The sequence below is a fragment of the Phasianus colchicus genome, chromosome 3 (genome assembly GCF_987193195.1).
Source record: "Phasianus colchicus chromosome 3, bPhaCol1.hap1.1, whole genome shotgun sequence".
Taxonomy (NCBI): domain Eukaryota; kingdom Metazoa; phylum Chordata; class Aves; order Galliformes; family Phasianidae; genus Phasianus; species Phasianus colchicus.
Genome location: NC_143438.1, coordinates 48,264,030 through 48,288,555, shown reverse-complemented (window position 1 = coordinate 48,288,555; position 24,526 = coordinate 48,264,030). Strand labels below are relative to the sequence as shown.

Here is a 24,526-nt window from a genome sequence, read left to right as displayed (position 1 = left end):
GAGCATTTTCCCTCACTGCTAATAACTGATGGGCCTGGTTCTGCTTCCTGAAGTGAGAACTGAAGATGCATTGCAAAATATATTTAGTAGGTTATACTAGAAAAAGAAATTGAGGTTTAACAAAATAAAAATACAGAAAACAACCTGACTTTGTCCCATGAATTTTCATGAAACTATACACAGCCTTAAAATTTTACTCATGTGCATAATTTTATATTCTTTCTTGTGATTAGCTTTGATATTTTGGAGGAAAGGAGAGAGTAAATCAGCTTAAAAACAGTGTTTAATTCAAAGTGAGTAAGCTGTGATAGCGTTAAGTAGCTCTGAATATACTGAAATTCCTTTTTTAAGTTTTTGAATTTAATGCGTGTTCTTTCATGTACAAATATATATATTTAAAGATGGAAAATATGCAGAAGATGATCTATGATTTGGAAGAGCAACTACATAATGAAATGCAGCTGAAAGATGAAATGGAACAAAAGTGCAGGTGAGACTTTGAATTTGATTTCTTTATGTAAATTTAATGTATGTAACACTTCAATTCTGTATTACTACTTTAGGGATTACCAGAATAACATTATTGTGCTGTATTCCTACAAGGGAGTTCCAGGTGCAGGTTTAAATCATTCCAAAGCAACATTTGAACGGTTTTCTTGAATATAGTGTGAAGGAAATCCTTTGTTTTCATTGGCATTCATTTAAAACATTTTCTGAACACTCGTCTATTTGAGTTTATCTAGTTCTTCTGAATTAAGATGCTTTAATGGAATGAAGAACATTTTTTGAGAAGAGTAAAATACTCGATATACCATATATCAGACTATTAACATTGTCTCTGCTATCTAAATACATGGTAATTTTTATAGAATCCCATTTATTTTAATTCCTGGGACCAATAGGTAAGACCAAGGATTTTCTTTCCAAAGGTCTTGTTTCTGCTATGTTGAAGTAGCTCTGTGTAAATTTGCACACTTAAGATCAAACAAGTGGGAATATTCTTTTGTAATAACTAGAAATTTTTACTCAGAGTCATTCCACCTGCTTTCTTTCAGTTAGCTTTTCCTTTTAAAGTCCTTTCCCGAAGGCCTGAGTGAAGCCAGAAAGCTACACTATGCATAGGATATAGGAAGAATTAATGCTTGAGATTTAGGACCAAACTCTGTAGCTGTACGAGCTACTTAAATAGAAACTGATAACCAAAATGGTCCTGTGTGAATCTATGCTGTGTGACTTTGTCTCTTACTTAAACACCACTTCAGTGTTCACTTGTTCTGATTGCTTTATGCAAATAGGACACATATTGCTTGAAATGTATTCAGTAACTGCAGCACTACTGAAATTTTCAGAGCACAACAGTGTGTTTTCTGAGAAAACCCTGTTGTTTGCTATAGATTTAGTTGATCGGATATGTTGCTGTGATAGCTCCTTACTGTTACTGCACCTGGCAGATGACTTTGTCTGAGTCCTCCTTGTTATCTCTCTAGAGAGGGATAAGTAGTTGCCAAAATGTATTTGTTCAGATTTTTGCCTGCTAACTGAAAATTTTATAGTGTGCTTAACTTTGTTCTCTGACTGTGTTCAAATAAGTTATTTCAGCGGAGACTTTTGAATAATACTACTTAAACGTTTTATATGTGATAGTGAGGTGATTACTGTTGAAATAAACATTTTAGTTATCTGGGAAGCTGAAAACTAGAGGTAGTCTTAGCAGTTCACGAGAATATTCCAATTTTAATGATACTCTGTGTATTTACTGTTTTACATTTCAGATCTAGGGACAAAATATGATACCTAAAGTTTTATGTATATAATCTGCAGCAAAATTGATAAATACTTAAGATATTTTATGAACCATTTGCAGTGATTAAATGTTTTCTTTGCTTTTTAAATATACAACAAAATAGAATTAATTGAAATGCAGCACTTTAGTGATGATTGGAAATTTTTTAACTGAAAAAAACATAATATATCCTCATTAATCATTTCATTTTTAGGTCTTCAAACATAACGCTAGACAAGATAATGAAAGAACTGGATGAAGAGGTAATGTATTTTCTCACTGAGGCATTCTTAGCTGGATGAAGAATATGGATAGTACTACAACAATTCAAGTTTTTTCTCAGTTTAAATTTGAGGCCAAATTATCTCATTTCATTACATACCATTGGAAGATATATATTTATTTGTTCACACTTTCAAAACCTTTTTTTTTCTTGATGCACTGATTTGAATTGTTTCCTCTGCTAAATGTTTTACTTAGACTTGATCATTGCAGTTTTTTGACATTTATCAATAGCAATTATTCTAAAAAATAATATACAGCAGATTTTCTCTTGAGTCCTTATGTTGTATCTTAATATTTGGTTTAAAGGTTACTTACATGTAAGCATGCTAACAAAAAATTTTCTAGTAATTTGGCAAATTTGTGATTTCTAAAACGTTTTCAAGGAGCCCAAAATGAATGCATCAGTTTCCTTGACTAATTATTTGCAGAGATACTGCTTTAGGTATCATTTATTAAAATGTAAACTCCAATGGATTTAATTTTAGGGAAATCAAAGAAAGAACCTAGAATTAACAGTGTCTCAGATTGAGAAGGAAAAGATGGCACTGCAGCATAAGATAAACGACTACCAAAGAAAAATAGAACAAGAGAGTGAAAAGAGACGGAATGTGGAAAATGAAGGTATGTCACATTGTCCAAACATTGAAACAGATGAGGTAGATGGTGTGTTTAATAATTTACAATGTTAACATCTTAAGTGCTGCAGAACTTTGAAAGGAATCCTTTAAAGTAAGGAACACAAATTTTGAGTGCTTTTTCTTGAGTCTTAACAGGAAGTTATTTTTCTCTTATTTTCAAATTCTGTTCTCTACAGCATGTGCTGCAGGCATGGAATTTGATCTAAAAATGTACAGCTGTTTACAAGGGTGGATAGTGATAGGACAAGGGGGAAATGGTTTTAAAGAGACGTGAGGTTTAGGTTAGATATTAGGAGGAAGTTTTTCACACAGAGGATGGTGAGGCACTGGAACAGGTTGCCCAAGGAGGTTGTGGATGCCCCATCCCTGGAGGCATTCAAGGCCGGGCTGGATGTGGCTCTGGGCAGCCTGGTCTGCTGGTTGGCCACCCTGCACATAGCAGGGGGGTTGAAACTACATGATCATTGTGGTTCTTTTCAATCCAGGCCATTCTATTATTCTGTGATAAGAAAAAGGCTAACAAAAGAGTTAAATGTCAGTGGACTTGTATGTTCAAATGTCTTTGTATAAAAACTGAAGAATTTTATTAATCTGCTTTATTAATGGTGTAATTTCTCTTTAGTGTCTACGCTAAAAGATCAAATGGAAGACTTGAAAAAAATCAGCCAGCATTCACAAATTACAAATGAGAAGATAACACAGTTACAAAAACAAGTATGTCATTTGTTTGATGTCTTCATCATTTCTTAAATCTGAAGAGCAGTATTATGCATTCATATAAAACAAAATTTTTCACAAAAAATAAATTTCCATGTTTGAGAGTCTTCTTTTATTTTTCCTCTCACAGCTAGAAGAAGCCAATGATTTGTTACGGACAGAATCGGAAACAGCAGTAAGACTGAGAAAGGGAAACACAGAAATGAGCAAGTCATTAAGTCAAGTAGAATCATTGAATAGAGAACTGCAGGAAAGGTGCAGAGTTCTAGAAAGCGCAAAACTGCAGGTGGAGAAAGATTATTATCAACTGCAAGCAGCTTTGGAATCAGAACGAAGGGACAGAAGTCATGGATCTGAAATGATTGGAGAACTACAGGGTAAATCTTGTCTATAAATAGAAGTTGTAAGCCTGGTTATGAAGTACAATTTCATGAAGAAGGGGAAAGCCAATATGTAAACAGTGTGATTTAAAAGAGTAATTCAGGAAGATTTGATTGTGTCTGAGTGGTGCTTGGGAGGGAGAATATCAGGAGGGAGAATATCAAAAAGAACATTCTGAGGGAAGTCGCTGATTATGGGGCAAAAAGTCATTACCAGTAAAAAAATAAGAAAAGGTGGTAGTGCTGGAGAAGACCCAACACTGCGTTTTACCATCTTGGCACAACAGCTAAGTTGGCACACTTTTTAATTTGTTGTTAAATTTATGTTTTTCTTCTTACATTTCTACATTACTTCATAAGTAAGATGAAAAATGTAGTTAGGAATACACATCTGAATGCTTGGAACATTTTACCATTTATACTTGTGATTCTTAGTACTAGACTATTCAGATAATATTGTGTCATGATTGTGACTGTGCTAGCAGAGCCTGCTTCCTGACTTGCCATTTTAATTCATCTGCTGGCAGCATTGAGAATCATTTCCCATGAGGCACAATCTTCTGCTTACTTGTGTAGACTGGAGAGAGGTGTTGAGGGCTTTTTTAGTTTTTTAAGGTCAACCTTTTCTTTCTCTGGTACAAGTTAAGAAATACCAAGAATCATGCTGCCTAGTTACTGTGCTTCAAGTATTAAAAAGCCGCTTCAGTTTAATTAGTGTGCATTTCCTCTCAAATTATGGAGTGTAGTCTGTGCAGCCTGATATTAATTGCAAGCAGAAAGTAGAAATGGCTGAAGACTTCTGTGCACTTATAAATGTGTTCTTTGACTTCATCTAACTTGAGGGTTTGCAGGGAAGGGACCTTTATTCTGAAAGGTGTAGGGATAAGGTATATGCAATAAGACATTTGCTGGTAATATATGTGAATAACTTTGTGTATTTCAAAGACTGACATGGCTGTTTTAAAGGCACATTTCAAATGAATGCAGAAAGATAACATTCAGGAAGACGTTCTTTTCTTCCATCTCATGCTTTTCTTCCTGTACTTAAAGATTAAGTGAAATGTTCTGCACTGTAGCCAGATGGAATTGAACTGAGAGGTTGCCTACTTACCTTACTGTATCTAAGGTATTAACTGTAATACAAAGTAATTAAAAATATTTTGTCATGTATGTGTTTTAAAGGAGCTAGTGTAAAATCTGCAGTCTAGAAATGCATACTATTAATTGGTATTCAGTGTATAAACTTCTGATGCCACATAGGGTCTTGTGGTAGATGCTAAGAAGAAGAAATATTTAATCTATTCTTGGAAGATTGCTCTAGTCAGTTAGGTGAATATGTACTGCATGTACATACAGACAACCATGTGAGGTTGTCTTTGTTAATATGCCTTATTTACGCATTACTGGAGGTAACATCAGAAAAGGTGTTTGTTGCTTGGCACAAGCAGAATTAACATTAATGGAAAGAAATTTTGCAAAATATCTATTGGGAGTGATGGAAGGCAAATACCAAGTTTTGCATGTGATTTTTTTTTCCTAGGAATTGCTTTTAACAGTGTAACTAATGAAGTCAGTTTCCTTTACAGTGTGTAGCGTTTGTGTATATGAAGAAATTGGAAGTGTTTAATGGTCCCAAAAATCAGTGAAGGTTGGAAAGATTATCAGTTTAAGTTTAGTAATTAATACTGAACAATACTTATTTTTTGACAGTTCGGATTACAACTTTACAAGAAGAATTAAAAAACCTTAAAAATAATCTTGAAAGAGTGGAAGCAGAAAGAAAACAAGCACAAGATAGACTTAATCATTCAGAAAAGGTATGGTAAAATGATGCTGAGGCTAATGTTCTTTGACAGCTTTGATCATATTTTCAAATTAGCAATGTTACTATTATGGCCTTGCTGTAAATAAGTCTGTTAAAAAGATAGACTAATTAGTACTAACTAATTTATAGTCTCATCAGAGTGGTAAGTGTCGCAAGTCCTTAAATGGGTCTCACTTGTAGCTTTAGGAGTATAATTCATGTTTGTCATGAATCAGTCAAGGATCCAGAGCTTCTGCCAATAGCAACTAATTTTTGTTCTGTTTGCCTAACCACTGCTGCAGAAACTTGCCTTCTAAAAATCTACAAATTGAAATTTTGTAAAACCTGTGATTTAAATTTCTGATTTTTACTGGATTTTAATTTGGCTGGGCCTTTTTAGTCAACTTAGAGCTGAGCCATTTGAGTTTTTTCTTCCTTCCCAGAGAACGGCAGCAACACGTTCCCCTAGCACCTCTGGTCTTTGCCCCAAGGTAGAGAAACTAGTAAAGAAGAATAACAGTAAATCCTGCATCATGTTTTCAGTTGGCCTGTGTAGTTAGTTCTCTGTTTTGATGTCAGATAAAGACTTGCAGTACTGAGTGGCCTATCCAAATAAAACAGAGAGATAATTACCTATGTGGGAAGCTGTAAGAAGCGATCTTTCTCGCTTGGAAATACATGAAGTAGTGATGGAAAGGCAATCTTGCCTCTCAGTGCCCATCTGCTGTGCTTGTTTTGTGAGTTACTGGTTAGGCGCTGGGGCTCCTAATAATGAAATAACATAATTGCATGCAGGTGAGGGTAATAAAAATTCCTTTCTGCTCTACTGTTGTCAGTGGGATTGAGAAATGTTTCCAATTTAGGTGACTCTAATCACACAAATAGAGAGTTTTCATTATGTTATGAATTTACACAGTAATAAATAAAATTAATGAAGTTTTCTCCAGGGCACAGAGTACAGTTTTTGTCTGTTGCCTTTCTTTATAAGCGTGGAACACTGATAATTCCTTCATAACAAGATAACACTAAAAAAGAAAAAGGAGAAAATATTCCCTCAGATACTATAGAATTATTATAGCTCCTTTTTTTTTTCTCTTATATTTAGGAAAAGAATAATTTGGAGATAGATTTGAACTACAAACTCAAGTCTTTACAGGATCGCTTAGAACAGGAAGTAAATGAACACAAAGTGACTAAAGCTCGATTAACTGACAAACATCAGTCAATAGAGGAGGCAAAATCAGTTGCAATGTGCGGTAAGTCTAGTTTGCAAGTTTTGGATGGATAACTCATACTATTTGAATTACAGTACCTTAAAATGCACAGTCTGATAATGTGGTACTCTTACACAAGTATTTAATCCCTGATGTGAAAACAAAGAGTTCAGAATTATTAAGCACAATGAAAACAACAAATTTTAAAAGATTTTCTTTAATCTTTAATCTGATTTAATCTGATTTAATCTGATACCTGCATGGTAAGAAAGTGTATTGCTTTTTAATGTTTTTAATAACTTACTGCTTTTGCAATTCAGAACCTTTTTGGCTTCTAAACTTCCATTGAATCCTATAATGTTGGCTAATGTTAACTGGAATTGAAAGAATTTATTATCAAGACTGATCTCCTGGGGCATTCATTCCTGTGTAACATTATTATAAATACTGATGTTCTGTTAGGGTTGTCTAAAGTCTTTGAGTTTTTTTGTGTACGTATATGTTCATGAATGAAAGAGGTTTCATGTTATCACAGTTGACTATAAGTTGACAATCTTTGTGAAGATTGTTGGAATTTGCACATGTAGTTTGTAACTTTTCATAAAGCTTATCTGAATGGTAGCATATCCTTTCTTTCCCTGTACTATCCATTCTTGGAAACTAAATTTTGTTTATAACATTTCATAGTGATCACTTCAAGAGCCTGCATTTTGGATTTCACTTTCATTATTTACTTTCAGTTGTCATGATAATATTCTGATGCTTTGAATGCAAACTGAAATCAATATTTCTTAAAAAAATATTGCTTGCAACAAAGCCAGGAAGTTTTTATGCACTAACCAGTTCATCTAATGTCAGAAGAGCCTGAATAGCTGAACAGATAGGTCTGAAAAATACTAGGGTATTTAAGACTGTGTTTATAAAAAGGTTCTTGCAGATGCTACATATTCATTTCCATTGTTTTTCTTTCCTTAATCTTGTTTAGAAATGGAAAAAAAAGTAAAGGAAGAAAGAGCAGCAAGAGAAAAGGCAGAGAATCGAATAGTTCAGGCTGAAAAACAGTGTTCCATGCTAGACTTTGACCTGAAGCAGTCTCAGCAGAAACTGGAACATCTTCTTCAGCAAAAGGAAAGACTGGAGGATGAAGTAAGTCGAATGTTCGTTGCTAAGAATTTTCTGTATAAATAAGAAAATAAGAAGGGATAGCTGCAATGAGAAATAAGATGTTTGGACTGAAATACTTGGAAATTTAGGGATATTTTCATATATTGTATCATGTGTAGCATTTAGGCAGTACAGTTTGATGAGTAATCCATAAAGTAAGCTTTCAGCCGTATGCAACTGGTTGTTCAGAAACATTTCTAAACTGAAATAATTTCTTGTTCAGGTAAAGAATCTGTCACTTCAGCTAGAGCAAGAGACAAATAAGCGAATAATGGCACAGAATGAATTAAAGGCACAAGCTTTTGAAGCAGATAACTTGAAGGGTTCTGAGAAGCAACTGAAACAAGAAATCAATACGTTATTGGAAGCAAAAAGATTACTGGAAGTTGAGTTGGCTCAACTTGCTAAGTAAGTGAAAATCTGAGGTAAAGTGGAAAAAATTGTTTAATTATACATGTACTGTTTTACTCATTCCTATTAATGAAAAATGTTCTGTGATGCATACGCATTTTTTCCTAAACAAAGAGTATTTTTAGCTGCATGTTATCATTTCTATATGTAGCCTTCAGTGTTGGAATATTTTTGTTATGAGCTGTGATACAGAGTTAATCTTGGCTTGTTGTTTTACATCAGGACATAGATGCTCTTTTTTGAGATTTTACTTCTTTAAGGAACAAATGTGATGGTACTTATTAATTAAATAAGTATGGAACTTATCTTATTGCACAGAGGTCAACAACTTTTTCCTCTTTATCTACCTAATATCCTGTTTCCATACACCTAATCTGACTGAAGATGCTTCTTGTTAATCATGCTTCTATCGTAGCTTTCTTCAGCTGAAAGTAAGACTCAACACTCAATATTTCTGTTTAGCATACTACTTTTCTTCTAGCTTGCATAGCTAAAGCCATCATTATTCACTTAGAAGAACGAATGTAATTAAATCACAAGACTGGGATGAAGCAAACTCTTCATCTATGAAATAATGTGTACACAAGTATAAAATTATTTTAGGCTACTATTCTGGTTAGAACTAGCCTTTGTTACTGGTTATTAGCTGGCTTCTTACACAATTTCCATTTTTTTTCCTTCAAAGACAATACAGAGGAAATGAAGGTCAAATGCGTGAGCTTCAGGATCAGCTTGAAGCAGAGCAGTATTTTTCGGTAAGCTTTGCGAAGAATTTTGAATGCTACATTTTTGTGTGAAATTGAATAGTTAAATAGTTAGGCGTATTTAAGTTTTAAAATGTAAACAGCAATAACCTGACATAAATCAGCAATTCACAAAATCTACTTGAATTGCAAAAATGAACAATAAAAATGAACACTGATATGTTGTTTCAGTCTGTTTTATGTTTTCTTTTAGTTGCTCGTTTGTCAAATTTTCTGTTACGTTGTAATGAATGACTCAATTATCTTAATTATTCAGTGGAGTAGTAGCTTTTGTTATCTTGATAGAGATATTTTTCTGACGTGCAAATTTCATAAAGAGCTCAAAATCTTAATATTTACTGGAATACATTCTTTATAATTGATCTACTATAAATATGTATAAAAACCGTAGATCTGGTAGTATCTGGCACTTCTCCCTCATCTTTATAAAAAGATAGCATCTCTGCACCTGAGTCCCCAAAGAGTATGGAAGAGCCTTATTGTATAGCCCATGGAGCCAATATGTGTATTTCATGGATTGAGTCTGGTGTGTTCTATTTCTGTGAACAGAAACAGTAAAATGAGAACTTCTGTAATGCCAGAACTTTAAATAATTTGTGATTACACACTGATATGTTTTACTTTTGGAAGGACTCTTTAAATTCAGTTCTTCCTTGGAGGAGCAGTAAAAAAATGTTGGTGTTTACCACAGTGCATGTCACTGTGATTTTATCATACATTCCAGGTTTTTGTGCATTTCTACATAATGCACTGCCAATAGGGAAATCCAGTGTATGGTGTTCTGTTTTTTTTTTTTTTCACAAGCTTACAGTCTAAACAAAATACTGCTAATGCATTCTGAAAACTTGGCCAAAGTACTTTGCTCTGGGAGATCAAATTTTAACTTACTGAATTAGTGATGTTTTTAATAGAGTGATTAAGAACAAAAGTCGTTCACATAGACAAGACCTCTGTTGGATTAGTTAAGGCAAAATCAATCTGTATATAAAATTTGCAGACTAGAAGCATGGATACAAACAGAATAGAACAGATTAAAGTGTAGGGCAGGATTAAGCTTCATTTTGACTGATGTTTTGGGGCAGTGATGCTAAAAGAGGATGCACTTTGGTGCCATTGTCTCCAAGAAGATTGCTTGCCCCAGCACTAGCCTTCCAGTTTGTCAGTGGATGTGGTTGTACAATTATGTAGAAAGCCAGACTAGACAACTGAAAACTAACCCTATCACATCATTTCCCAATACGAGAGTAACTGGAAGGGAGCATACTGGGCAGGAGTGGAGGAGATTATTATTAAAGGTAGTACTGTTATTTGTTGGTTTGACAAATTAAAACCAACCAGGTACCAAAACCATGAAGAATTATAGTATGGAATTTGAATAATGATTCTTTTATTTTTATGCTTTCTTTTACAGACACTTTACAAAACTCAGGTTAAGGAACTGAAGGAAGAAATTGATGAGAAGAATAAAGAAACTCAAAGAAAAATGCAGGAATTGCAAAATGAGAAGTACGCCCATTGTTTTTGTCAATAGGCATAAGTTATTCCATACTAAGTTTTTCACTTCTGATGATTAGAATCAGATGTGAAATATTTAGTTCTTTCGAAGCAGACAGGCTTCAGAACTGTTCTGTAATGCTCTGCAAGATGGCAAATACACACGATATTGCCTATGCTGACAGACAAATATGGCAATTTATATTTGTATGGATTTGAAGCATAACAGCTGGAAGAAGAGTGTTGACTGCTAAGAATTTCAGAGGATGTAAAATTTTGGAAAAAGTATTCCAGTCTCTACTTGTCCTTTTGTTTGTAAAACTGTTTTGATTTGATTACTACACCATCCTCATTAGTATTTAATATATTTCCATCTGCAAGAGAATAATTTAAGGAAAAGATAATGAAAATACTTTAAATTCTGACTTTAGTGTACCCTGATTACTTAAAACTAAACCCGCTGTGTTAATTCAACATTTTGTTAGTTGTGATACACTGTCTTCAAAGTTAGAAAATGAGTAAAGAATTATTCTAAGCTTATTTTTCCAATTTATTAATTTACTTAATATTTGAGGAAGGGGATTTAGCCTCATCCATATGACACAATTTCTCCTGTTGCGCTCGAGTGTCATTATTTCTAAGCAATCTAAAGGGAGAATGTTTTTGCAATTTAAGTGATGTGTTTTAATCAGATAAGAAAGGAAGAAAGCAAGGATGTGGTAATAAATACGATATAAGAGTAGAATACATATCTAAACAAAGTTGTCAAGAATAGTATCCAACTTAAAAACAAGCAAACAAAAAAACAGAGAAGGAGAGACTTCAGTTCTTCCATCACCTGCTTTTATGGATTCGATTTATTCCCTCTCTCTACACCACAATCTTGTGTTTGTTACAGATGTCTTTTTTGTGTTTATATATGGGATTTAAGACAAACTAAATATATCTTGATAGTTACCTTTTTACAGTAGAGGCCCACATCTGCTACATTATTTCACATCAGTGGATTCCATAGCAATTCTTTCTTCACAGCATAAATGACATTTTATTTTGTAGTGTAGGAAAGACCTCTGTTCTGAAGCCCACACTGCAGCAACGTATTGCTGCCTTTGTTTTCCTCCACATTGTGAGCCGTGTCCCGTGTTGCTGGGTACCTTTGACTCCTGGGTAGTAGACTGGCTTGACATAGGTTTCCTTGCAAGTGCATATGAGTGCTCTGCCTGTACTCCAAGTGAGAGCAAGACAGTTTAGCTTGCGTGCTGAACTGCTTGTCAAGCGGCAGACAGAATTTGCAACTCTTCATGCCAAAACCTCCTTGGAACCACTAAGTACATTTTCAGAAATGTTACGTGGTTTTCTTGCTCAAACAGGTGAGAGCACATGAGCAGTAATCCTGTGTGAAGTATCAGCTAATATTGGTAGGACTGAGTAGATGAAATTCAAATTTCTTATTTCTCAAAGACAGGATAACGTGAAACTTCAATTCCAAAAGATTGTTTTTTTGTGGATGACTGAAATTGTAATTGAACTGTAGTAAGCTGACTGCTGTAGCTTTTTGTTCATCAAAATATAACATGCACACAGTTTTGTTTTAAAATCAAATTTTTGTTTTTAGGTAACTAAGGTAATGATAACTGACTGAATGGTATAATTTGTGTTTGTTTGTTTTTCCTGAAAATACGGAACGTTTTGCATAGAAAAGCAAAATCTGAATGTCCTTTTTACAGAGAAACACTCACTACACAGCTGGATTTAGCTGAAACCAAAGCTGAGTCAGAACAGTTGGCACGGGCACTTCTTGAAGAGCAGTATTTTGAATTGAGTCAGGAGAGCAAAAAAGCAGCATCACGACATAGGCAAGAAATGACGGATAAGGACAGCATCATAAGAAGGGTAAATTACATGATTAAATAGTACCTAAATATATCATCCAACTGGAAAGAAAAATCTTTTTATTTTAATTTGTAATGTCTTGTGGGAATAATTAATGATTATTTAAGTATCTGAGTTTTGAGCTCAGACAATTAAAACATTTAAATCCCATCATCTGGACTAACAAAGAAATGTAGACGGTGAGAATCTGAGATGAGCTCATACTGTACATGAAGCCAATGTCTATAATTCAGTTATTAAGCTTTTTCCAGCTGATTCCTGTCATTGCTCAATGTATGTAAATTTTTTGAAAAACTTTAGATGGTGTACTGTAGGATCTTACTGTAAAACTGCTTAATCTTAAAAATATGTATATATACATGGAAATCTTGAGATTTTTCCTTCTGCTAGACCATTTATTTAAAAGAGCCCCTTGTCACTCCCCCTGCAGTTTTTGAAGATACTTTATAGCATAGCTGTTGAGTATTAATATCATGCTTATATATGTCTGTAACCGAGTTTTCAAATAGTAATCTGTGTGTGTGTGTCTGTGCATATACGCACACACACACACAGAGATATATATATGCTATATATATTATACAGCATTGCAATTCTGTCACCATTTTCCCCTTTGACAGTATGCAGAAGCTCTTAAGAGTCCTGGGATTGGAAAAGTGACTGTAATGGTTCATCTTGGATCAGTTTTCTGTTAGTACTGCTACATGTTAGATCTCTATAAGGCAGTGAAAGCGATGTTAATTGCACCTACAATCTGTGCCCTTTTAAGAGCTCTGACTTTCCAAAATGGAACAATTTTTTAAAAAACGTTTAGACTGTGTCAGCAGGGCATAGAAAGAGTACCTTTGTGTCAGTATTCTTGCTGGTTTCAAATACTCTGATAATGCTTTTAATGTATACTCGTTAAGTAGCTAGCAAAGTGATCTTGATTGTGCCTTCTGGCAGTTAACATATTCAAAGCATAATGGTTTTCCTTTACAGTTTTTTTTTTTTTTTTTTTTTGCAAACCTGTTTGAATATTTACCTCTATATACTTTGACTCAGACAAAATTTAGTTTTGTTGTTGTACTGATTGTTGCCTATTTTTCATTATAAACATCAGTTATTTAGCAGCTGGTTCATTGAATCTTCTGTAGCCTTGAATGCTGGGTTTCTATCATCTGCTGCTTTTCTTTCTACATCCATTGGATCTGCCCTCTGGGTACTGTTTTTTCTCAAGTGCCACACAATTAATTGTAAACCACCACATTCAATGACTGCAATCTATTTTTGACTGAATTTTTAATTGTATGCTAGAGTATTTTCAGTTTTGTAAAGAGGATTTTTAAAAAGATGCTTTGTGAGACCAGTTGTATTCTAGAACCTTCTGGTATGTCAAGGCAGCTTAGAGGAAATGTACCTTTTTTATAGTTCAATTTTGAAAGGTAAGCAGTTTTTTTAATGCACACTTGAAGACATCCCAAGTAAAAGGCTGTTACAGATTAAGGATATTTAAGAAAATTATCTTATAAATATGGCAAGATCTCTGTCTTAAAATGTATTTGTTTTCATTTAGCTGGAAGAAACTAACAGCACGTTAACCAAAGATGTTGATCTAATAACAAAAGAAAATTCAGAGATCAGTGAAAAAATGAAGAAACAGGAAGAAGGTATGTCATCTTTGGAGTTTTAAATCACTTGTAATGAAGGACAAATGAATTTGAAGCACGTGTGAAAATGAAAATGGGGAAATTGGAAAAGCATTCCTGTATGTCCTCCGTAGTGGTGAAGTGACTTGATGGAAAATGTATCATCCTGAAATTGCATGTGAATTGCTACTCTCTATCGTATTTGTTCCATTCCCATATGCTGCCTTTTTATTGTTAAGAACAATTAAAACCTCAGCTTCAGCAGGCAGAAATAAGTGAGCTGCTGCCCCTGCTTCCCTCAGTTTTTAAAGCAAGTTAGAATGCAAGTTCCTGCAGGCATTATCAGGAATGCCTGCCTGGTACAGCTCTTCCTTACCCTGTCTGTCCAACCTCTTTCTACCAGCCCTAACTCGAATGCATGAAAAGTGTTAAGGGAAAGTGGTATTTCACTCATTTCACATTGCATGCAGTGTACTTAATGAAGTGTTTGTTTTTGTCTCTGGAAGGTACATTAAGACAGCATTGATATTTCATCTTCCTTAAGACATCCTTTAATTTAGAATTATGCTCTTATAGGGGGATTTGCATTCTAATTCCTTGTATTCAGGATAAGTGGAAAATGCATTGTTGAAGTTGCTTGTGATTCTGCATTTGAGCAAGGAACGTGTAATCAGAACATACATTTTAGTATCTGTTAAGTGTAAGAGGAAAGACCTTATCAGTTGAGATGCCAGTGTTGTTTTAAACACTATGTAAGCAGGAATATTTTCCTTTTGTTCTGCATTTCGGTAAGTGCAGGGATTTTGCAGGGACTGGGTGAGAAAGTTTTCAGTTTATATGTATATATGTTAGTTTTGTCATGTTTGTTAGTTTTAAGTATTTGAAAATTATTCATTAAGTGCTTGTAGTTTTGATGGAGGAATTCTTAACAATAAAATGCTTAGAAATCCTGAGAAAAATCAGGAGACTGCAGGTGTGATAGATAGGTTGTTTATAGTTTTTCATCTTGGTGCCTTCAGTAAATAGGAATAGTAGCACAAGACCAGTAACATTTATCAGATCAGTAACATTTATCATTATTTAGGTGATGCAATAGGAATAAGGGGAAACAGAATGGTACAGTTTTATGTGATTAAGCTTAGGAATACTTACCTTGTCCTAAAATCTCAAAGTTGAATCTTACTTTAACAGAATATAAGATGAAAAAAGAAGAAGAAATTAACAATATTAGAATGCAGTATGAGAAGAGTATCAACACTGAGAGAACTCTGAAGACACAGGTATAACTCTTACATAACTGAATAAAGTAAAAATGATGCTGCATATCAGATATATTTCAACATTTTTTTTTTTTGTGCAACTAGCTCTTAGTGCTTGGGATTTGTTACTTTAATGCTAATCATGATGTATAGTACTGATATTTAGAGTTGAAATAAAATTGATTATGAGGGCTTTTCAGAATTATTACTAGGATAGTAAGGACCATTAATACTGGTGAAGTATTTTTCGGGGGCTTGAGATAAGTTTTTCTGTACCAACTGCATTGCTGTGGTTTTGGGAAATCTACACTTATTAAAGACAGGTGTAGATGATTGGAGAAGTTGGAATGGGGTGAGAATTTATCTTTTTTAAGCTCTTATCTCCATTTTTGCTATATGAATTGGGTGTCACTGTGAGAAATACAGTAACTGAGGTACACATTTTAATATACCCCCAGGGATATGTTTTCAGTTTTGGAATTAATTACAATGATTTATTGAAGTACACCTCTCCCATTCTGTTCTTAGATCATGAAGACTTGCACATTTTTGCTAATCCCCCAACTAGATAAACTTGGAAGGTTTATGTGACCCGTGCTTTCATATATAACTTTTCTGACTTATCTTCTGTTTCTTGTAACAGGCTGTCAACAAACTGGCTGAGATCATGAATAGAAAAGATTTTAAAATAGATAGAAAAAAAGCAAGCATGCAAGATTTGAGGAAGAAAGACAAGGAAAACCGAAAGCTACAACTGGAGCTTAATCAAGAAAAAGAGAAATTCAATCAGATGGTAGTGAAATACCAGAAGGAGCTTAATGAAATGCAAGCGGTAAAATGATCTTCATTTTTGTCACATTATGAAGGTCTTTGCCCAGGGAAAACATGCAGCTACTAGTGCACTTGAGAAAAGGAGTTCTGTTCCTGATGTACTAGACTAGAATTTTAGTGCAGCTGTGTTGTTCTCATTCATTTCTCCTTTCTCACTCGGTAACTGTGGAAGTGACTGGTACATTATGAAAACTGAACATTGCATAGTACATTATTCATATGGTTTTTATCTGGAAGATTAAATTTTTTGTTATAAGTTCTATTAACATTTTCTACTTCAATGTACTGCTTTGTTTTTTATATTTAGCCTTTTTTCCTAGACTTTAGGAACATTTTTATGATAATAATTTATGTCAATGCTATCAAAAGTGTCTAGAGATTTTGAGGCAAAAAGAAGTAGTAAGGTTTTGTTTTTAAATACTTTGCTCCCATATTTTTGATACCATGGTGATGATGTATGTGTATATAAATACAGCAACTAGCAGAAGAATCAACATACAGGAATGAGCTACAGATGCAGCTGGATAGTAAAGAGAGTGACATAGAACAATTACGAAGGAAAATTTTGGATCTCCAGCAAGGAATGGATTCTACCAGCGTTTCTAGTCTACAGCCAGATGAAATTGATGGAAATCTTTCAGGTAAGAGGAAAGTGTATTTGAGGTAGTTGTTTCTGTGCATATACACAATTTTGGAAGGTCCATTCTTCCAGTCTTTCAAACAGGTCACTACCTTCTTGAAAATACCTTGTGACTATCTTTCTGTGTCACGTTTCTACTTGTATTTTTTGAACTTATTTTTCAGTTTCATGGCTCAGCTGCTCACACTTAGTCTTCTAATTACTTTACGGCATGGTATTACCATAACATTCCACTTTTGTGGAAGGAATATAGCTGTCACTGCTGTCTGAACATAGTAACTACAGTTTGCAGTGTAGAGTGAATCCATTAGAGGGCCAGCATATTTCCATAGTGCATTTTATATCTTGAATGCAAACTTGCCTTGATTTTGTTTGATAGTCATACTAATGTAGCATTTTTATGAAAAGTGGCAACAGTTGTTTGTGTGGAAGGAAAAAAAAACCAACCCACCAAACTATAGAAATTTCTATAATGCATACCAGAGTATGGTATTCTGATTCAGCAGTTTAGAAGAATAGCACATATAAGCTGGTGATTCCCATATAGCTTCAGTTGCAGACATTGTATTTGGAGGCCCACTGTTAACACTGGTTAGTGATTTCCCACGCCTCAATATTTGCAGAGTGTAATCAGTATGTTCACGTTTCTATATCCCTAGAAAGGGTTAATAATAATCATCACTTTCTCCACCATTTTCAGCAAAATGGCTGTTTTGTAATATGCTGAAAAAAAAAAACCAAACCCTCATCACTTGCCTCCATCTGGTAACATCTTCTCTATTTCTTTAAAATTAGTATTAAGTCAGTGTAACACTGTCTGCTAGATCTGGGGAAGTTTATAGGAGTGTGCTCTTTCTTTGACTGCCTCATATGGTATGTTGTTTCCAGTTTTCCCTTTGCAATGGTGCATTTTTTAGTGTCTTTCCAAACTGCCACTTTGAATTTGGGGGCAGAAATGTATCAAGTTGTGGCAAATCAGCTATAATTTTATCACTGTTAATTAAAATATCGTAATTACTGGAACTTCTTACAGTCTTTCCCTTTGTCTTCTTTACTCCTCTATTTCTACTTTACCAACCTTTCACTTCCCTTCATTTTTTACCCTCTTCTTTCCACATGCCTCTTACTTTTACTGCAGTTGTGCTTCTGATGTTAGTATTTCATACAGGTAGGACCTCTAATATATGTTATTAGGACATCTCGTGTATGTTTTTTAAATATGTTTTGATTTTGTCTTTAGAATGTGTTGGGTTTTTTGTTTGTTTGAGTGAGGATCTGAATTGATCAGAATCTGAATAAGAAGCAATTTAGGTAATTTAAGGAGATTGTGACATTAGTATGATCATATTTCACAGTTTTGTTAGTCGAGTAGAGAGTACAGAAGAACTACACTAGCTTTGTAATCAGGAGAGGAAAGCCAGTCTATACATGCCAATGCCATAAAAGAGAAAATAACAGAATCATAGGTTAAGGCTGGAAGGGACCTCTGGAGGTCTTGTAGTGAAGCTTCTGCTCAAATGAGGACACCGAGAGCAAGTTGCCCATCAGCCATCACCATGTCCAGGTGACTTTTGAAGATATCCAGGGAGGAAACTCCACAGCCTTGGTATCCACTTGGATCCCCAAGTCCTGCCCTCCTCTGTGTCCTAGTGTGTGGGGTTGTTCCTGTCCAGGTGCAGGACTCTGCTCTTCTCCTTTTTTAACTTCATGAGATTCTTGTCAGCCCATCTCCCCAGCCTGTCAGGGACCCCTGGATGGCTTTGTGTCCCTCTGGTGAGTCAGTCAGTCCATGCTGATTTGTGTTTTCAGCATATTTACTTAAGATGCACTCAAAAACAATCTGTATCACCGAGTAAAAATGTCAAGAAGAAATGGAGCTGGGATCTTCTGCTTGTTGCTGGCCTTCAACAAGACTCACGTTTCAGTTGGTGTCTCCAGTGTTAGAACTCCTGTTTCTCATCCAGAGTCACTATTGTGGCAATATGATTATTAGCCATGAAGATGTTTAAAATGCAAATCCATCTTTTAATATGCATTGAGAGAGAAGTATAAGAGTTACAGTTTTCACAGATGTTTTTTCTTCATATTCTGTTTGGGTCCAGCTGGCCATCAGGTCTTTTCAAGGCCTAACTCCTTCCTGTTGCTTTTTAGAGAGAAAGTTGGAAAAATCTTTTTCATAGTCTGGGTAGCTCATATTTTCTTAATTACTTAATCAGAACACTCATAAATATTATTCATCTGGATCAGATATTTGCGAAATGTCCAGATGGGCATTTGCAGTTGTTAGCTAACTTTGTCAAGGGAAATCAAAAAGCACTGTAAATATTACTCAAGATGAGCGTTTGTGGCAAGGCTGGAACAAAAATAGCTCATCTACCCTTTCACGAGTACATTTAGTTCCAGTCTCATGTTAGCTGTTGCTGAAAAGGAGCACATTCAGAAAATATTTTTGACTGCAATATGTTATTCACAGTTCAGAAATTATCTCTCATTCAAATAGTATTTGCTCACTAGAATAGATTTATAGTAGACAGAAAAGAATGTCAACCAATTCACTTGTAATAACTTACCCACTTTCTACAGGATGTACTGAAATAGAAGTGAGCTTAGGAAAATATTCCTCCTCATGCTGTCTGTATAAACAACGTAGTACCTGATGCTTCTTTAAAATCTGTCATTATTGGGTCTTTCCAAATTTTCATATGGCACAATTACCCAAGATGTGCAGTGCAGTATTCCTTTAGAACCACAGTAGTATGTTCATTAGTAGCAGGTAATCAGGTTGTTTTTGTTTGTTTTTTTTTTTCTTCAAAAGGGAACTTCACCTTTAGCATATTAAAAAAATGCTGAAAAAAAAGAATAGTCTTTTCTTGAGGTAAAATTAAATTGTCAAGGAACAAATACTCAACGTAAGGTGAGCATTAGCTGCGATGCCTATAGACAGTATGTTTCCATTTCTAAAGCCATGGATTATTAAGAGCTAGGAGGAGGAGAGGGGGCCTCTCAGGCCCTCTCTGCAAGTCTTAAACAGGTCGAAGAGGCAGGGAAGTCTGGTATTCCTTAATTGTTCAAGGCAGATTTCTGGTTGAAAAGAGTTCTGCTTTTCTCCAGATAGGATTTGAGCAGTTCACTGTACCCACTCAGTATTTTGAGACTTTTCTCTAGTCTGCTCAGAAATGATAAAGAAGTGATTCTGTCTTCTTATTTCTTTATTGTAGTTCACTTTTAAATATTGCATGTTGTAGGAATAATGTTGGAAAGCTGTGTTTGTTTCATACCTAGTTTTAATGCCAGGTGGGGCTGTCAGTCAGGTGGATTTGTTTTTCTTGTGACCTTTCTCTGTAGAATTGTTAAATTGCTAATTTCATGATAGCAAAATATATGATTTTAAAGTAATTTTTGAAAAGCTGTCCACTGAAAATCTGAATAAAATGCTTGTCTTTTATTCCTGATATCTAGTTGATTCTTCCTGCATTCCTTATTTATTTATCTCCTATGCTTATCTTCTGTGAGTAATGGAACTCCTGTGTAGCTTTGCTTGCTCTCGTGCACTGTTCTTTTTGTTTCCCTTGGGAAATGTGGATCTGATTTACTTGCTGCATTTTCCTGCTGAATATTTTCATGTAGACCCTATGAGTGTTAAATGGTATTTACACTGAAAATTTCTGAATCATCCTCCATTTAAGCTGTAACACACTTCCAAAGCCAAGTCTTTTCTGTGGCCTGACCCTTTGCAAACAGTGTACATTGTGTTTAAATGTTGACATCAAGGAAAGCAGCTTCACTTTATTCTGCAGTAACTGTGTGATAAAGTGTTAGCTTGTGATGGAGCATGAAATAAATGCTTATATCTTCCTTTTATTCAGCTGTGCTTTTTATTCTGCTTTGCTGAATTGGTAATTGCCTATTACTGCATGTAGTACATTATCCTTTCTAGTAATCAGTTTGCTTTGTGTTATTTTGCTTTACTATATATAGTTAATATAAATAATAACATAAATATATACAATTACTTACTGTTTTTTTTTTTTTTTTTTTAAACTAGAATCAAGGCTTGAAGGTTGGCTTTCAATACCAAACAAGGGAAACATAAAGCGGCATGGCTGGAAGAAACAGGTACAGATGGATTTCTTTTTTTCTTCCCTAGCTCCCTTGAAAAATGTTGTTCTTGTTGTTTTGTTTTTAGGCATGCAGTGGAATTGGTTTTACAGCTCATGTTTAAGAAGCAAAAAAAGTAATGAGAATATTCCAGCATGTATATATTGCTTAATAGAGAAAGAAAATGATGTAACAGAAGGACAGATATGCAACATGTATCAGAAATTTTTCTTTGATATCTAAGGCTGTCTGACTTTTATTGTTCTAGAATTGATATATCCAGCTTGCTGTCAAACTTTTGGCATTGCTTTGGCACAAAACACATTACTTTATTCTGCTCTTAATCATCTAAAGTACTACATCCTTTTTCTGTTGGAATACATCTTATAGACATCTCTACGTGTCTTCTAGAATATTAATTCACCCTTGGATGATTAAATTTATAAACTTCAGATAAACTCAGCTTCTCCACTAAAAGACTCGAACTTCTTCAGGCAAGCAAGATATTGCAGTCAGTTACTCCATTCATGCTCTTCTAGTTTAAAAAATAGGTCCTGCACTTTGAGGGCATTTGAGCTATAAGTGGTTGCCTCTGTAAAACAAATCATGCTGACAAGATTTGTTAAGCTGAGTTTCAAGCTGTTGAATGAGGGGACATGTTGACTGGAGCGTGTATTTTCTTGGCTGAACTACACTGCATCTGAAACAGTGTCAACAGTCTGATAACTGAATTCTGTCATAATCAGAATTTGCATTTGTAGTCATTTTAAGGCTTTTCTTTTACTGTGAAAGGCGGAATTGTATACTTCAAAGGCAAAGAAGGCATCAGCTTTCTGTTGAAGTAGATCAAAAAAGTACAAGCACAGATGTTTTCTACATTGGGACAGATTGCAAGAGGCTTGCACCATGAAGATGTAGCAATTACTCACCTTGGTTGGGCTTTGTATTAAAGACTTCTGACTGAGGAGCTGAGATCAGTAGTTGAGATGTGCTCAGCTGAAGCGTGCAGCTTGAGGAACATATGTGTCAAACATTTTCCTGTGAACTTGCTAAGGTCACTTTCATATTCAGATTATGAAGTCAGACTCATTCCTGTGTAATGAGGAAACTCCTCTTGTAAGGAGGAGTGATCAACATTTACAGAATAGTCAGTACTATGTATGTCATGCGGAAACTCATTCAATTACCTACCAGTAACTGGAATTCAAGATGAATTGTTTGTGTATTCTCTTATTTCCCTTACTTTTGAGTTGTATTATACCAGAATGTGGAGATGAATATGGATGGACCAGTCTTCTAGATCCTTTTTTTTATACATATACCTTTAATATATAGTTTCTAAAATGCTTGAAACTACAGGGGAGGAGACTGCCACAGTGATGGTTGAGCTTTTGCTTATGGACAGTTGTAGCAAAGACGTTGGACTTGCAGGTCCTAGTGAAGAGCAATGAGCAGTGAATGCTACAGATCTGAGCTCATTGGGAAGTGCTTAGGTTAGAAGTATTTGACCTTTACTCTCTTGTAGGTTACAAAACTTGTTTTCTCTGGGCAGGTGCTTTGTAATTCCTGTCATCTGAACCGGTTTTTATAATTCTGTGTGATTAGGAGCAGCACTGGGATAGTGTCTGTGTACTTTAAATTGAGGACAATATAAATGGACTTTTGGGGATGGGGGGGCAGATGCTGCAGGCATACTGAACGTTTGGGAAAGAGGAATGCTGCAAAAGAATGTTCATTTCTCTTCCTCTGCAAACTTTTCCTTTACTGTTTCAGTTTATTCCTAGATTTGGAATGTATACCAGACTATCACCCGTTCACTCTTAGTGCTGCTTTACTTTTGCTCCTTGTTATATTAGACCATTAGATAGGAAGTAGATTCTGAGCTGAGTTTGCTAACTCCTTCAGGCTACCAGTTATTTGGTGCAAAGCACAGTTGGTCCCGCAGGTCTCTGGACTACAGGAGGTGTTTGCAACGTATCAACAAGTGATACTCTGCATTCTAGGAGCTGCTCAGGATTGGAGTAATTTTTCATATCAACTTTGCAGTCTCAAATGAAATTTGAGTTCTGTATGGATAGACTCCCAAAGTCACTGTGGACACTGTAGAGTTCTGCCATGGCAATACAAAGTCACTGTGGCTGTAGTGTTGCACAGCTGTCAGAAGTATCTCTGGTGAGGACTTAAATATCTCTTGATACTAGTTGAAAAGATTGAGTGAAAAAAAAAAAAAAAGAAAGAAATGATTTTTCATGTTCTTAGGAAAATACAACTGGACAAATGTTTCTTTTTAGTATTCAATTTTAACTTGTTTTTTCCTTTTCTCTTCCCAGTACGTAGTGGTGAGCAGTAAAAAGATACTGTTCTATAATGATGAAAAGGACAAGGACCAGTCTAATCCATCCATGGTACTAGACATAGAGTAAGTACAGTTACTGTTAGCTTTGTGTTGACAAAAGAGCACTATGTTCAAGCTGATAAGAGATCTGTCAGCTTGGAATCAAAATTCCGTAAATAATTTTGAATTTCCTGTTCTAATTGGAAAATGTCTTTTTACCTGTATTTCAGGATGCTGTTATCTTTAATGGCAGATCCTATGTTTTGGGGTTTTTTGGTATTGCTGTGGCTAAAAACTGAATCACAGGATAGTGTGGGTCTTTCTGCATTCACTGGTCTGTTTTTGCAGAAGAGATGAGGTTTATTATGACAGAGACAGAAACAGTGGAACCTACCTGTTCTTTCTCTTTTTGTGATTTGGTGTTACCTTTTATCTGTGCTGGTTAAAGTATGGGATGGGTGGTAAGTTGTGGCACAGCTCCCCGATATTTTAATGACTGGTTACTGTTACTTCAAATAGCTGTTTTCTAATGCAGGTCATGATATCTGTGGGTCACACCAAAGTAAGGTACAGGTTCTTTGATTTTAGGTCTCATTCCCTTGCCTCATAACTTGTTCTTGCAGTGTGAGAAGGGATTGGTGTTGACCAAGCTCAAAGCATTTCTAAATTTTCCAGACAATTTCTATTAAAGAGGAAAAACAAATAAATAGTTTCCCCTGTATGTTGGTTGTACGTAAGGAAGGATGTTTCATCACTGAAAGCCATCACTGTTACATGATTGGCTGTGATATTTGAACAGCTGAATGTTATGGAACTTCATAGAGTAGTAATTGGACAAAGGCTTTAAAATGCATGAAGCAGTCTACCAGTGACTATGAATTTTAGGGTCTGTAAGGAATCACCAAATCAGGGTGCGCTTAAGCTGCCATTTGCTTGTAAACAGGCAAGGCATTATTTTCTCTTTGAGTTGTTTCTTATTCTCTTTTCATAAACGTCTGTTATGGCTACTGCTGAAAAGAGAATGTTGGGCTTAGATCTTCACCCATTGCGGGATGACATTTGTTTCAGTTTTAACAGCATTTTGAACACTTTGTGCCCCAGATCAATCTTTATGATCTTCTGGCATTGATTGCTTCTCAACTGATAATATGACAAAGGGGGAGAAAAACAACCAACAAACTGTACTTC

The 24,526-nt window shown here is 35.1% G+C and overlaps 1 protein-coding gene across 4 annotated transcripts in view; it reads left to right on the top strand.

The window, feature by feature from the left end:
- ROCK1 (Rho associated coiled-coil containing protein kinase 1) overlaps positions 1-24,526 on the top strand; it is an 81,891-nt gene that overhangs the window by 50,979 nt on the left and 6,386 nt on the right. For all 4 annotated transcript variants that reach the window (XM_031612855.2, XM_031612857.2, XM_090137450.1 and 1 more), the window contains 18 exons: positions 402-490; positions 1,998-2,046; positions 2,554-2,689; positions 3,329-3,420; positions 3,554-3,800; positions 5,514-5,620; positions 6,713-6,863; positions 7,807-7,967; positions 8,209-8,393; positions 9,082-9,151; positions 10,572-10,666; positions 12,382-12,547; positions 14,103-14,196; positions 15,367-15,455; positions 16,078-16,266; positions 16,741-16,906; positions 20,951-21,021; positions 23,334-23,422. In XM_031612855.2, coding sequence (XP_031468715.2) covers positions 402-490; positions 1,998-2,046; positions 2,554-2,689; positions 3,329-3,420; positions 3,554-3,800; positions 5,514-5,620; positions 6,713-6,863; positions 7,807-7,967; positions 8,209-8,393; positions 9,082-9,151; positions 10,572-10,666; positions 12,382-12,547; positions 14,103-14,196; positions 15,367-15,455; positions 16,078-16,266; positions 16,741-16,906; positions 20,951-21,021; positions 23,334-23,422 — 2,246 coding nt within the window. The remainder of the gene's footprint in view (positions 1-401; positions 491-1,997; positions 2,047-2,553; positions 2,690-3,328; positions 3,421-3,553; positions 3,801-5,513; positions 5,621-6,712; positions 6,864-7,806; positions 7,968-8,208; positions 8,394-9,081; positions 9,152-10,571; positions 10,667-12,381; positions 12,548-14,102; positions 14,197-15,366; positions 15,456-16,077; positions 16,267-16,740; positions 16,907-20,950; positions 21,022-23,333; positions 23,423-24,526) is intronic.